We start from the raw sequence: 15,556 nt of genomic DNA on the forward strand, positions 1-15,556 counted from the left end.
TTTTTAAAAATTACTAAGAAAATGGTTACTTTTGATTTAAAAGAAAGCAATAGATTAGATAGTATGTTAATTTTCTAGACAGAAAAAAAATTACAGCTATTCTAAACATAAAGTATTAATGAAAGGCAATTTTAAGAGTGAATAGACTAAAATGTTAAGAAACATGGCATTGAAGTATAAGTACAAATCACAGCCATTGGCCTGATGAATATTGCATGCAAACCGTGAAATCTGTTTCCTAAGCAGTGTGCAAAGTAATATTTTCTTTTCCAAAATGTGGCTCCCTTGCTAAGCTGCAGAGAAGGATAGGGCCAGATGGCACAGTTCTCATTTTTCTGTCGTATCTCCTGACCCGGCAATATACTCTCTCTCACCTCATCTTATAGAAATTACTTGCATTCATTGCAGGGGTAATCTTCACGCTGGAATGGACCTGGTGATTGTATCCGAGTCAGAATACTGGCACACTGACTATGATCATCCTCTTACAGCCTTACCTTGCTCCTCATTTGGTAGTTTACAAGCTCACAGATACTGGACCAGAATTCAGTGCATAAAGTTAAAACATTCTGTTTGACAGGGCCAAATCTAAACTGCTGAAGGAAGGACGTTAAGGCATGGAGCAGTGCCTTAAAAAGTAATTAGGGCCATCTCTCCTACCCTAGAAGTAACCCAGGGTTCAAAATGAAGATCTTTAGATGCCACAGTAATTTTTCAGGAAAAAAAAAAACTACTATCATTAAGAAAATACCAGGGGCTGGCCCCGTGGCTGAGTGGTTAAGTTCTCACACTCTGCTTCAGCAGCCTGGGGTTCACAGGTTTGGATCCTGGACGCGGACCTAGAACCACTCATCAAGCCACGCTGTGGTGGCATCCCACATAGAAGAACTAGAATGACTTACAACTAGGATGTACAACTATGTGCTGGGGCTTTGGGGAAAAAAATTAAAGAGGAAGCCTGGCAATAGATGTTAGCCCAGGGCCAATCTAAAAAGATAAAAGAAAATACCAAAAACAAATGAGAATGACAAATAAAATAATACAGAAAGACCAGTTTAATTAGCAGTTCTGCTGTTTTATTTCATGCTCAGTTAATAGGAGAAAAGAATATTTTCATCAAACTATTAAAATGAATGAATTTAAAGATGTGAATATAATCACCCGGAAAAATGACTTTAACAAAATAGTTTTAGAAATGAGCATGAGAGAAATGATTTCTTTGTAATTATTGTGTTCATTGACTATTATTCATTTTTAAATCATGATGGATTCTAGGTTTGGGTAAAACTCCATGTAGACGAATGCATTCCTTGGGAGCAGATATTTAAAGAGGTGGAGCTTTTTGGTAAATTGCTCCTTTCTTAATGTTTTTTCTACTGCTGTTTCTATTTTTCAGACCCACTATGAAAATGGGGAATATATCATCAGGCAAGGTGCCAGAGGGGACACCTTCTTTATCATCAGCAAAGGAAAGGTAAGCTCTAGTAGCACAAGAGAATGATGCACAAGAGAGGGAGCTGGGGGTCCTCAGTGACACCTGGAGGAGCACATGTGCAGGGTCTTGAGGTGGATGAGTTTTCCCATCTTCTGAAACTGATAGAGAAATAGTTGAGAATGGATGTCCCCAAATGATGCAGGAAGAAGAAGAAGTATAACTTCAAAGACCAGGAAATAGCCTGTGTGCTATAATATAACAATCATGATGCTAGATGCCGCTGCTATGCCTGCATAAATGGAAAGATTTCTGTCATTAAAACTATATAATTGAAAAAGAAAAGACTGAGGTCACTTGAAAAATCCTCAACAGGAAAAAAAATCATTCAGCCATTTGGAGCAGTATTATTGCTCTAATGAAACATCTGGGCTTTGAAATCAGATGGTACAAGTTTGAACCCAGCTAGGAAACTTACCAGTTTTAGTATCTATAGGCAAGATGCTTAACATTCTGAAGGCAATAAGGATATAAATATATTCGTATTTTATTGTATCTTCATAGAGAAATATTGAATGAATACTAAGAAACTTGTAGAAGTGGTAAATTATGGGGGAAGGGATAAATATGAGGTAGACAAGAGATATGAATGAAAAAAATCATAATTTATTCTTTATTATATTTTTAAATTTTCCAATATTTTGAATCTATTATAATTTTTATTTAAAAACTAAATAAGAAATTAAGTGAATTAGAAAATAGGGACTTATATAAATTAATATCCTAATATTATATTGTAAAAATGTCTTGTATTTCTTTCAACAAAGTCATGATCATGTTTCATTAGTTTCAGTCACTGTAACCTATGATTTGAACTTATTTTGTTTTATCATTAATGATCCTTAAAAATAATTTATATGTATTAAATATAGGAAGACATGGGAAAGGAAATGCAAGTGAGAGGGGATTTATATGACAGTTTCCATTTTTATGTGTCACTTTAAAAAAGTAAGTCAAATTTATTTCTTCTAATTTAACAAATATGACTGACTCCGGTATATTATGGCTCATATCAAAATAGGAAAGAGAGAGATTTACTGAGCCACAGTGGACAGGATATGTGAAAGATTACAAATCTTGTTGGATCACATTTTAGATAATCCTCTTCGGACTAATCTTGAATCTAGAATGGGCATTTGTCAATGTTTTACACCATTGGCATGTCATAATAAAGTGAAGAAAACTATATTTGTATTTTTGTCGTACCTATTCTTTTGAGTGATAGCAGAAAGCTTGGGATAGAAATAGATGTCAGGGACCAGCTTCTTAAAAGGCACCATCATGAAATGACATGTGTGACCACAGTTATGGTTAAAGTTGTATCTTGTATTTTCCAATGTTAGAGGATAAGAAATGTCAACATTTTGTGTTTTTCATATAAATTATGAGACTAACCATTTACTGTCTTATTTCTTAACGCTGACTAGAGAATCATGGAAAATTGAGAATCCTCATAGATAGAAATGATTCTATGGGTCACAGGGGGACTTTTTGTGCTGATGGTCTGGATTTATCTTTTCTTTATTCCGTTACTAGTTCTTTGCTATCATTGGATGATGTGTTTATCTATTGAGATGAATTTCCAACAGGTTTTTGTGACTATTACTGCAAATTCCCAGCACTGCCTAAAAGAAGCTGTGGTTTCTAACCAGTTGCAGCTGAAGACAGGTGCATTAGTGATGCTTTTTTATGAGTTCCATAATATGTATAAATAGAAAGAGCGTGGAAATTGTGCCACAGGAATCTCACCTTTGGTGATATTTCATAGCACTGAGGGCATTCTGGGAAAGAAATAGTAAGACTATCTTAGACACTTTTCACACATTCAGAAAAATTTTTTAAGCCATTTTTCCTAACCAATTTTTTGTTTGTTTGTTTGTTTGTTTGCTGAGGAAGATTAGCCCTGAGCTAACATCTGTTGCCACTCTTCCTATTTTTTAGCTTGAGGAACGTTAGAAATGAGCTAAGATCTGTGCCCATCTTCCTCTAGTTTATATGTGGGTCAATGCCACAGCGTGACTGACAAGTGGTGTAGGTCCCTGCCTAGGATCCAAACCCACAAACCTGGGCCACAGAAGTAGGGTGTACTGAACTTAACCATTATCCCTCAGGCTGGCCCCCTAACCTATTATATTAATTATATTAGTTATCTAATAATTAATATATGATATATTAGTACATTAACTTTATTAATTCTAATATTAATGCATTGGAATCACTACATTAAGTTTTAAGAAGCAGATGAGCATGCTTAAGTCGCAATGGGAAGGAATAGAAGGAAAGAAGAGTAATGAGAGTAGCTTCAGGTCAGCAGGCAAGTAAGTTGTAGAACTAAAATTTTCTAGGATTATATGTTTTGTTTTAGGTAGAAGATGGAAATTTGTTTTCACATGCATTTAAAAAATTTATAAAGGATAACCCTGGCAAAGATATTTTCCTTGTTACCGCCAAACTGGCTTTTCCTTAGAAAATATTGTGTGTGAGAGAGAGAGAGACATCCAACAGGGGACTGTAGAACTACAAATGGATTTCCCCTGTTCGAGTCCATCTGTTTAAGTGTAAAACAGTTTTTATCCTTCCATAAAGCACATCCACACAAAGAGAAAAAATTTATAAAATAAACTTTGAAATATTAATTTCCCCCCATTAAAGCTACATAAATTGATTTTCCTAAAACGTGAGGCACAATGCTGTGCTGACGTCTAGAGTCCCTGGTACTGCCCCAAGTGGAAGCTGAGTTAGTTTTCTGTACTTTATTCCGTCCATTCCAACTGCACAGCAACATGACTTTTTCCCCCAACAGTGAACTATAAAGCGCCAAAGGATCCACAATTGAGTGTGAAAAATATCTCTGATAAAACTTTATGCATATGTCCCTACAGTTGCATTGCATTGAAAAATAAACTCTCCATAAATAAGTTGAACCAAAATTGAACAGGATTGGTAGATGAAATTTCAGAGTTCCAATAATAATTCAAGTGCAATTTGATTATTTGATTCTATTCAATATACTTTTATGCTACCATTAGAAAAAAGTGTGACCCAAAAATTCTTGTCCATTAAATGCCATTTAAAACCACATGGCTTTGCTTAGAGTTAACAAGTCCTTAAACATGTTGGTTAAACAAATCGGCTTGACGCAGTGTTCAGTGTTGTTGAATATGGAATGCGTTGTCTTATGTAAACTTTGTTTGTATATGTACACATATATCTAAGTATACATAAAAGTAAAACATGAGAAGCATTTCTTTCTAGATCAAGAGCAAGATAAAGATGCACAGTATTCCCCCTTCTGTTAGTGTAGAACTAGACATCCCAACCATTGCAGTAAGTCAAGGAACATTTATGTTTGGAAATGAATAAATAAAACAGTAATTCTTTACAAATGGTATGATTTCAGTTTCTTTTGAGTTTTTTATGTTGATAGATAAGTTATTAAAATTAATAAGAGCTTAGCTAGATCAGCATTGTTCAGTGGTTTTTTCTTAGTTGATGGAACTGTTCCCTGTCTTCACAGCCCAAAACAATAGCCGCTAGTCCCATTCACTATCTAAACTAAAACTAACTTAAATGAAGTATTCAGCTTCTCAGTAGCAGTAGCCACATTGCAATAGCTGAATAGTTACATGCAGCTAATGGTGACCGTTTTGGACATTGCAGAACTAAGCAATTTACTATAAATTAATATTTCAAAAAGTTGAATTATTCAGAGACATCTACCGTATTAACAGTCTAAAGAAGAAAAATCACATCATTATATCAATTGAGGCAAAGAAAGCATTTGACAAATACTTAATTCATAATAAAACCTCTCAGCAAATTGGGAATATAAGGGAACTTCCCCAAACTACTAAATGGTATCGACAAAAGGCCTACAACTAACATCATACTTAATGGTGACAGACAGAACAATCAACGACTGAAGGCAATCAATGGAGAAAGGGAAGTCTTTTCAACAAACGGGGTTGAAACGATTGGTCATCCATAGCCAAAAAATTGAATCTTGGCCTTTTAAACTTCATACTTTATTTAAAAATTAAATAAGAATTGAGAATAGATTTTAAAATACAATGTAAAACTTTTAGAAGAAAACCTTCATGACTTAGGGTTTGGTCAAAACTACCTAGATATGATACCAAAAGGACAATCCACAAAAGAAAAAAAAAAAAGGTAAATTGGGCATTATCATAATTACAAACTTTTCTCTGTGAAAGACACTAGGAAGAGAATGAAAAGACAAACTACAAACTGGTAAGAATATTTGCAAATCACAAATCTGGCAAAGGGTTTGTATGTGTTGAGCCTAACTGAAGAACATCCAAAAATCAATTTGAAAAAACCAACTATCCAATTTAAAAAAATGGACAAAGGACTTGAATAGACATTTCAACAAAGTAGATATAAGAATGGCAAATGAGCACATGAAAAGATATTTAACATCATTAGCCATTAGGGAACTGCAAATTAAAACCATGAGATACCATTGCATGCTTAATAGAGTGAGTAAAATGAGAAAATATATAAACTGACAATACCAAGTGCTGGTGAGGATATAGAGCAAGTGAAACTCTCATACATGGCTACTGGGATGCAAAAATGATAAAGCCATTCTGAAAAATGATTTGGCAGTTTATAGAGTTAAAGTTTTACTATATGATCTAGTAATTATACTTCTTGGAATTTATTCTAGAGAAATGAAAACACGGTTCGGACAAAATACTGTGCATCAGTGTTTATAGCAGCTCTATTCATAATTGTCCCCAACTGGCACTGTCCTTCAATGGATAAGTGGATAAACAAACTGTGGTACATTTATTCAATTGAGCACTACTGAGCAATAAAAAGAATAAACTTTTATGTCATGCAACAATTTGAATGAATCTCAAAGACATTATGAGTGAAAAAAAATCCAGTCATAAAAGTTATTTTATTTTATTTACATGACATTCTCAAAAAAATAAAATTAATATGATGCAGAACAGACCATCAGTTTCTACAAGTAAGATTTGGGGTAGTATGTGACTATGAACAGATAGCATGAGGGAGTTTCTTGAGCTGATGGAATTGTTCTATATTAAATTGTGGTGGAAGTTAGACACATCTATAAATGTATTTAAATTCGTAGAACTATCTACCAAGGAAAAAAAAAGTCAATTTTACTGTATAATCATTAAAAAAAAAAAAACTACCTATGTTTCTAAACACCAGTAAATTCAGTTAAAAATATAATTTAAAAAAATTTCCAAAATCAAGTATCTAGGAATATAACTAACAAAAAATGTTCAAGTGTTTGAAAAGAAAACTTTATTTAAAGACACTAGAATGCAGAGTAAAAGACCAAAATGGCCAAAATATTTGAAAAGGAGAAGAGTATATTGGGGAGAATTACTTTAGTAGATATCAAGACTTATTATAAGGTTAAGGTAATGACAATGTGGCCTTATTTTTGCTAAGAACTAGATAATTATATCAGAATAAGAGAATAGTGAGCTCAGATAAAGATCCATAACTATATGGAAACTTGATTTAGGACAACATTGGCAATACAGATACCAAAACAATTGGTTATTCTTAGGGAAATACATAAAACACGATCCTGACCTTATACCATACACACTGGAATTTAGGTCAATTCCAGACCTAAATGTAAGAGGAAAATTGGGGAAAAAAATCAAAAGACATTTAGGAGAATACTCTATCATCTTGGGATAGGAAAGGATTCTTAAACATAAGTACAAATAATAATAACATAGTTAAAAGTGATTACATAAAAATTAATAACTTTGGCAGGACATCATAGAGATAGTAAAAGGACAAACCACAGTCATATGAGTCAATGAAAAAAATAACACGAATCAATCCAATAGAAAAATAGTCAAAGAACTTGGTAAGACACATCACAAAAAAGAAATGCAAGTGGCTCATAAAATAATATGAAAAATGCTCTACCTCCATTAATAATCCAGAAATTGCCATTGATACCTACCTACCTTGGCAAAAATCAAAAACTGACAATATCAAATGTTGATGACAATATGGTACAATATGAACTTTTGTCCACTGATGTAATATGGTATGACTTCTTTGTATCAAGAGTGAGTCAATACTAGCAAAATTGGAGATGTGTATACTTTATAACCTTGTTCTTCATTCGTAAGGATTGATTCTAGTGAAACTCTTACCCATGGGCACCAGAAAACATGTACAAAAATGTTCATACTAATGTTGTTGATAACACAACAAAACCAAAATATAACAAAAATAAACCTGGAAGAAACCCATATTTATATCTACAGGAGAATTAATAAATTATGTAGTAGTCATATAATAAGATAATATGCAAACAGAGGAAATGAGCTACAGCTTTGTATATTAACATGGATGAATTTGATAAATCTCAAACATAATGCTGATCAAAAGAAACAAGTTGCAAGGGCCAGCCCCATGGCACAGTGGTTGGGTTTGGCACATTCTGCTTCATGAGTTTGGATCCTGGGCGTGGACCTATACCATTCATTGGCTGCACTGTGGTGGCAACCCACATATAAAATAGAGGAAGATTAGCACAGATGCTTGGGGCTAATCTTCCTTAGGACAAAAAAAGTTGCAGAAGAATATGTATGGTATGATATGATTTATATAAAGTTCAAAACCAGGTAAATCTATGGTATTTAAGCATAAAACGAGGTGTGTGTGTGAGTGCATGTGTGCACACACATTAAATTACAAACATTAGAAAGAGAATCATGAAAAGAAAATTCACCATAGACGTTTTAGGGGAAGAAGGTGGGACTCGTGGTAGAGAGGTTTTCTAATTTAGTCCTGTGTTACACAGAAGGTTTAGTCATTGAATCAGGCTCACAGAAATCATAGATCTTGGCCCACACTGAATTTAACTAAAGATTCAAAGAATGCAGGCAAACTTCAAGCTCAGACCAACCATTTTTTCTCTGTGCATTTCCCAAACTTTCAGATACAGCTCCTAAAAGTGTCCTGCATTGGTAGACATTTTGGTTTTGGAATAACGGGACCAGTTTTTGAGCTACATTTACAGAACATTGTTTGTAAAGGGAGCTGATTTGATTTGGGGACTAGTCAGTTTTTTAATCTATTAATCACACAAGTAGGAAAATGCTTACTTGACTACCCTTATTCTCTAGCTGAGTCTGCCCTTCAGATCTATAAATCCCATATTTCCTTACAAGAAACATTACTTGCTTATCAAACCTGTTGAATCTGTACTACAACACTTCATTTTGTTTTTGCATTATTTTTGGTTAAACATGTTGGTTGAGCACATGGATATTGTTTGTCGAAGATTTTGGTATTAAAGATTAATTTTAAGTGTTCCATTGAAAATATCTAATTTCTATCTTGATTCTTTTTTTAAAAAAGATTTTATTTTTCCTTTTTCTCCCCAAAGCCTCCCAGTACATAGTTGTACATTCTTAGTTGTGGGTCCTTCTGGTTGTGGCATGTGGGATGCCACCTCAGCATGGCTTGATGAGCGGTGCCATGTCCGTGCCCAGGATCCGAACCAGCGAAACCCTGGACCCCCTAAGTGGAGTGTGCGAACTTAACCACTTGGCCACGGGCCGGCCCCCTATCTTGATTCTTAATTTCAAAAATTATATGTAGTTTTTAAAAAGTTTGTTTTTTAAATTACAAGACTATACATGTCTCAGAAAAAATAATATGTATAAGTAAAACAAACATAAAAATACACATTCTCTTTTATCTATCTAGAACTAAAAGTAGTTAATTCTCTAAATAGCATTTTATGGCAACAATAAAAGAGCAATAGTAGTGATGTGGGATATTTTATAGTCAAATCCATGGAATTTCTGAAATAGGAAGTGAGAGAAATAGGAGGAGAAAAAATAGGGAAAAAGCAACCAAATTTTGGGGCACTTACTATTACAAGGATACTTTTCATAGATTTTCTCATTTGTTCACACACACACACAAGGAGATAACACTTCCATTTTTTGGACAAGGTGGCAGGTAACATGGGTTCCAACAGACTAAATATTATCTTTAAGACTCTCTAGAAAGTTCCTTGCACAACATTGTGGATCATAAAGTGCTTTGTGGTTTAGCTGAAAAGATTATGTACACAGGCCAAGGTTAGAGAGGCTGTCTCTGTGTATTTAACTTTCCCTACCCTGAAATCTTTTCAGAATTAAATGCAAATGTCCACGACTTGTGTCTGTGCATATTTAGAATAATTCATTATATATACAAAGAAAAACTGTGGAAATTACAGCTTTAAAGGAAAGCTTTTATTCTTGCTCTTTGAGCTGCTTATCTTTTCACGTATATGGATTATCCAGCTAGGTTTTTCCTCCCATTTATCATGTAAGCAGAAAGTGGTTTGTTCTGTAGGTGGCCCACTTTCTATGTCTCTATTACTGCATTTCAGTACCATCTTTTAAAAGAACATTTCAAAGTCCCTAGAAATTTCTCCATGGCTTGCGTAAATCTACCATTTTGAATTTCTAATTTTTTTTAAATTAACCAAATGGCAAGTGTACAGTTATATAATGTGTCCTTATATCTAATTTTGAACTAATGAGCTTAACTTACAGTATATTACCCCTTAGTCCATGACTTTTTTAAACAGCCAGGAGGACTGACAGGAATAATTTTGTTGAATTGCCTCGCTGTGCACATGAGAAAATTGAGGTTCAGAAATATGACAGTGTATCAGTGTTTATCAAAGATGAGTCTATAGAACATTTGCCTCTAAATCACCTACATTAACTTTTTGAAATGTGAGTTTCAAAGACCCACTCAATCAGAACCTCAGGAATAAAAGTCCAGTAACCTTTATTTAAATAAGATGCCCCATCCAGCTCCCCCAACCCACCCCACACACACTGAAGTTTGAGAATCTCTGGACTAGTGTATTTCTATCCACATCTGTAAAAGCCTCATCAGTATGCAGATGAGCATCTCTATGATATAGTTTAGTGGTAAGAGTGTTAAAAACTGCATTTCCATGGTTTTGAAACACTGTATGGAGGAGCATTCAAATGGATCATTGGAGAATAATAATTGAATTCCCTCCACTTTGCACAGAGCTTCTTACTACTTATAAAAATTCTGGTCTTTCACATTCCATCTCTAAATTCAGAAACCTGAAGCACAGTATTTTATAAATGTGTGTAAATGTCTGGCATTGTCTCAAGAAATTAGTTTTTCTACTTCATTACATTTTCTAGGTAGACGAATTTCAACTGTTTAACTTTTCTGGATGACACATGGCCAATATTATGAATATTAGTAGAGCTTGAGGGGGAAGTGAATTAACACAAAGGTACAGCTTACTGCATTCATGTCTTCATTCATGCAACAAAACATCATTATTTGCCTTCCATGGACTATCACCCAAGTCACAAGTCCTGTATGGGCTGAGATACCTTCTTAGTAAAGAAACTTTTTATACAATTTACAGCTCTTTATTGAGTGCTTATTATAAATTGTAGAGAATGCCAAAGAAATACCTGTTTCTTTGAAGCGTGTACTATTTATTATGGTAAAAATAAAGACACATGTACGTAATTTTTATATCTTTGAAAAAAGAAATCCTACTGAATGAAGCATGAAGATCATGAGGACTATAGTTGGTTAGAGACCTGCAGGAAGCTTCATGACAATGTGACTGGCCTTTGAATGAAGGCTAAATTTTTCTTAGGGAAAAAGATAGGCATACTCTAGAGAAACTACAATGGGCATGTAGAGGTGTATAGAAAGATGTGCATTGCAGCAAAAAACATGGAAACAATATAAATGTCTATCTACAAGGAAATGGTTAAATAAATATATTTATAGGATGGAAGAAGACAATAAAACCTCAAAATTTTAAAATGGATGAACTAGATTTATCCACCTAGCAGCATGAAATAAATAACTAAAACAATGTTAAGAGAAAAAATGTAAGTTGCAGAATAATACATACCATATTCTACTATTCATTTATTTTGATAACACTTGCATATAAGCACATAAAAAAGGATTGGAGGAATGCTCACTAAATTCATTATAGTGATTGCCTTATGGAAGGTAGGAAATGGGAATAAGGATAAGGATTACGTGAAATTCAGACTTCTGAATAATTTATTATTTGTTAAAAACAACTTGAAAATATAACAAAATATTTGTAGGTCATTTCTTGTGGTTTTCTTGGGAATTAGTAATATTATTCTTTGGCTCCTTTAGTGACGATGTACTCTTTTTCTTCATAAAAATAGTTTTAAGAAAACAGGTGGAATTAATATTATCAATTAGTGTTCATTTGATCATCCAGGCGGTAGATATGAACTTTCATTGTTTCTCTTTGTAGGTAAATGTCACTCGTGAAGACTCACCAAGTGAAGACCCAGTGTTTCTTAGAACTCTAGGAAAAGGAGATTGGTTTGGAGAGAAAGCTTTGCAAGGGTAAGTAGATCACATGCTTTCAGATTTTGGTTGAGTACTACATAAATTCCCACTTTAAATATCGAGCTCCAAGCAAAATAGGCTCTTTATTTAGTGCTTCTCCTAATATCAGACACGGACCCTTCATGGTCATTTTTATTTATTTCCAACTGGACTTGTAATCCGTTTGGATAGGCTATGGAATAGATTGGTTAACTTATGTAATAAATTGCTTTATATTGATAGGAAAATTTCTCAGCTTTGTGTTCCGTAACTGCAATCTCTATAACGATTCTAAAAGAGAAGGAGAAGACTCTGCTAAGCTTACTTTGTACAACAGTTTCACTCAGACTCATAGGAAGATAATTGGTTGAGAATTTTGAAATCCTTGTTTACATTCCCTGATTGTACAAATAATAGGTCAGAAGGCAATGAAGGCTTTCCTGGATTCACCTCTGGCTAGTTGTTGCCATCGCTGGTGATAAGTAATGAGATGGAGGAAGAGGTGGAAGTGGAGGTAATGCACATTCAGATTCGCTTGCTTGGGCTCTAAAGGCTGGACTCATAGAGGTCCAGGTCACTGAAATTCTACTTGCAAACTAAGACCTCAAGAAGCAAGCACTAGGGATTTCTTTCCATATACTATGGAATAAAAACCCAATTGACTTTGTACCACTCATTTTACAGAATGCCTGACAAATATCACAAAATATATTTGGGTATTCTACTCTTCCAATAAGCAACACATCTCAATTATCAGTATATATAGATGAGACTTTTCAAAGTTCAGTGCTGTATGTATATAAGCCACTTGAATAAGAAATAACCAATAGGGGCCGGCCCCGTGGCCGAGTGGTTAAGTTCTTGCACTCCGCTGCAGCGGCCCAGGGTTTCGCTGGTTCGGATCCTGGGCATGGACATGACACTGCTCATCAGGTCACATTGAGGCGGCATCCTACATGCCACAACTAGAAGGACCTGCAACTAAGATATACAACTATGTACTGGGGGGATTTGGGGAGATAAAGCAGGAAATAAAAAAAAGAAAGAACCAGTAAACATTTATTTTTGTTTCAAATTCCAGGTGCAGGGCTGTCTACTAGACAGCAACAGCAATAGGACATAATTTATACCAAAAATATTTGGAATAGTCAGTTTTGCTTCCTTTCAAATTATGATAATTTTAAAAATTGCATCATAAGCATCTTGCTTAAAAGTATTGTAAATAAATAGTTTAGGGAGTTTTTATTTTTAAGCCACAATCAGTTGACAGGTCTTATTTCTTTCTTACTATTTCATAACTACAGAAATAAAACAGAGATCATGATAAGTCATTTTACTCAGGCCACATTACCTTATGAAAATTCAGAACTAAATGCATTTGACATTGTTTTTTTTTTTTTCACAAAGTTCATTTGATTCTTATCTGATGAGCATGTACTTGCCATTAGATTTTTCCAATGACAAAGTTGGAAGAAATACCGTGTTCAAGGTGGATACACAAAAGAATGCAATAAACATTATCTTCCTTGTATAAAGTGCAGAAACGTATCATTTGTACTTTAGTCTCCCTTTCCCTTGATTATTATATATGTAGAGGAATCTAGAGAGTAATACCACCTGATTTTATTGGTTCAAGATTAAATACGTGTATGGAAAATGTCATTTCCAACAGAGCCCAAGAACCAGAAACATTTTCAATCATTTCTGATTTAGATCACAAGTGGAACACCAGAAAATAAAATACAATTGAGGATTGACAGATTTTTCTTTTGTAGCTGATTGTCACTGAATTTTGATGCCAATTAAAGAAAGCTTTTATGGTGAAAACATCTTTCAAGAATGTGTCTTAAGTGACCTTGGGGATATGGTTTATGGAAAACGTATCAAATTTTGCTTTGATAGTAAAATTTAAGTCAATGGTATTCCATTGGATTGAATTCATTCTAGCATATGATTGTTCTTGTGAACTATCTGGTGCCCAACTCTCTTTTGCACCTACTCTGTCCTTTTCACTGGTCATCTCCCCACCATTTCCCTTCACACGTACTCCCAGTCTTATCCCATCTCTCTTTCTTTCTTATACCCTTTACTGTCATTTTCTCACGACTTGACCTGCCTTTATCAATCTACTCTAAGTGTCCTCTTAAACATCACCAGTGATTTGCCACTTAAATCATAGAATGGTCTTTCTTTTCTGTTTTCATTTGACTTCACTTCTCAGCCACAAGTTTACACTGTTGACCACCCCTTTCTTCTTTAAATTCCTCATCCTTTGAGACCCTTGAAATTGTTAGCACTTTTTGGAATTTCTCAATCCATTTCCTAAAATTCACCAATAATTTGTCCTTAACTCTATTACATACATCTTGGTATATATCCAGATCTCTGACTGCATATGCTTTCAATGAAAAGAAGTCCCAAATACTTGTATTCTCATTTGAGCTTAGCATCTGGCACTTTTCACATGCTCAACATGTATTTGTTGCATAAATGAGTGAATGAATGGATGAACAAATGAACTTCTCTAATGATGTTCAATCTTGCAATCCCTTCTGCCATTGATCCTTTCATTACTTGAATTTGTTTAAAATAGTGGATAAGGAGTTATGAACTCACTTAACTATTGGGGGCAGGCTGGTTATGTAAACAAACAAAATAAAGTGAATAAAACTGGTGGTAAACTGGAAAGCTTTATGTGATGAGGACAGCAATTGCTGAGCTCCAGCTCATTGCTATGAATTTTTTTTAAAGAAAAGCAGAAAAAAATAGATTTTGAAAAAAAATATGAAATGTGATTTTGTAACTGGCTTAAAAAAAGACGCTCCACAAGTAAAAGATTTCTGCAAGTGATTTGACCTGTGAGCTGGCATTTTGTAATTTCTATCATAGAGCTACGCTTCTTTAAAACTCTCAAACTAGATTCAAATTAAGGAAATCTATTAGATTAACGCTTCTTGATTATTTTCTTGTATTTTGTTTTGACTTTTTAATGTTTTGACATCCTATGTCTGTAACCTGTTTTTCACTCTGTGTCTCTATGTTTCTTTTTGATTATTTCTTTGAATTTTAATGTTTCACCCAAGAAATTCTGACTTTTCACAAATCAGATTGATTTGTTTCACTTGTTTCCCTCTAACATAAAAATTTATGTAACTTTAGGATATAAAGTCCTTTGGGAAACTCTGTATAGTCTTTTGGGTAATAGCTAAGCTTCTTTGAAAACTATATAATTTTTTATACTTGGAAGAAAAATTTTATAATCAGCAAACTCTATGTGTATATAACACAGCATTTCAGATTGTTTTTTTCTCACAAACAAAATTTATATGTACTGAGAATTTTTGTTTTATTTTCCTGAGGCAGTTCAACAGATCATTAACATATTGATACATTGGTAATCCTGAAATGAATCCTTGAACATTCTTTTTAAGTTTGAGAGTGCCGTATGCTAGTGTTGGTTAAGCATACAGTAGATAATTGAATGGCAGTGCTGAAATGTGACCTTAATGACCTGACTTCAGAACTCCACTATATAGTTCTGCCTCTGGAAGTAACATGCCTCATTTCCTTGTTGGATGGAGACAGTATAGTCATAAATCTAGCCATCCTGTAATCTATATTATTAATGTCCATTAACCAACA

At 34.0% G+C, this 15,556-nt stretch overlaps 1 protein-coding gene across 3 annotated transcripts in view; it reads left to right on the top strand.

Moving 5' to 3' along the window:
* Positions 1-15,556, top strand: part of PRKG1 (protein kinase cGMP-dependent 1) — a 1,115,575-nt gene that overhangs the window by 903,288 nt on the left and 196,731 nt on the right. For all 3 annotated transcript variants that reach the window (XM_070562421.1, XM_070562430.1, XM_070562440.1), the window contains 2 exons: positions 1,397-1,474; positions 11,838-11,932. In XM_070562421.1, the coding sequence (XP_070418522.1) occupies positions 1,397-1,474; positions 11,838-11,932 (173 nt within the window). The remainder of the gene's footprint in view (positions 1-1,396; positions 1,475-11,837; positions 11,933-15,556) is intronic.

Source organism: Equus przewalskii, chromosome 1 (genome assembly GCF_037783145.1).
Source record: "Equus przewalskii isolate Varuska chromosome 1, EquPr2, whole genome shotgun sequence".
NCBI lineage: Eukaryota > Metazoa > Chordata > Mammalia > Perissodactyla > Equidae > Equus > Equus przewalskii.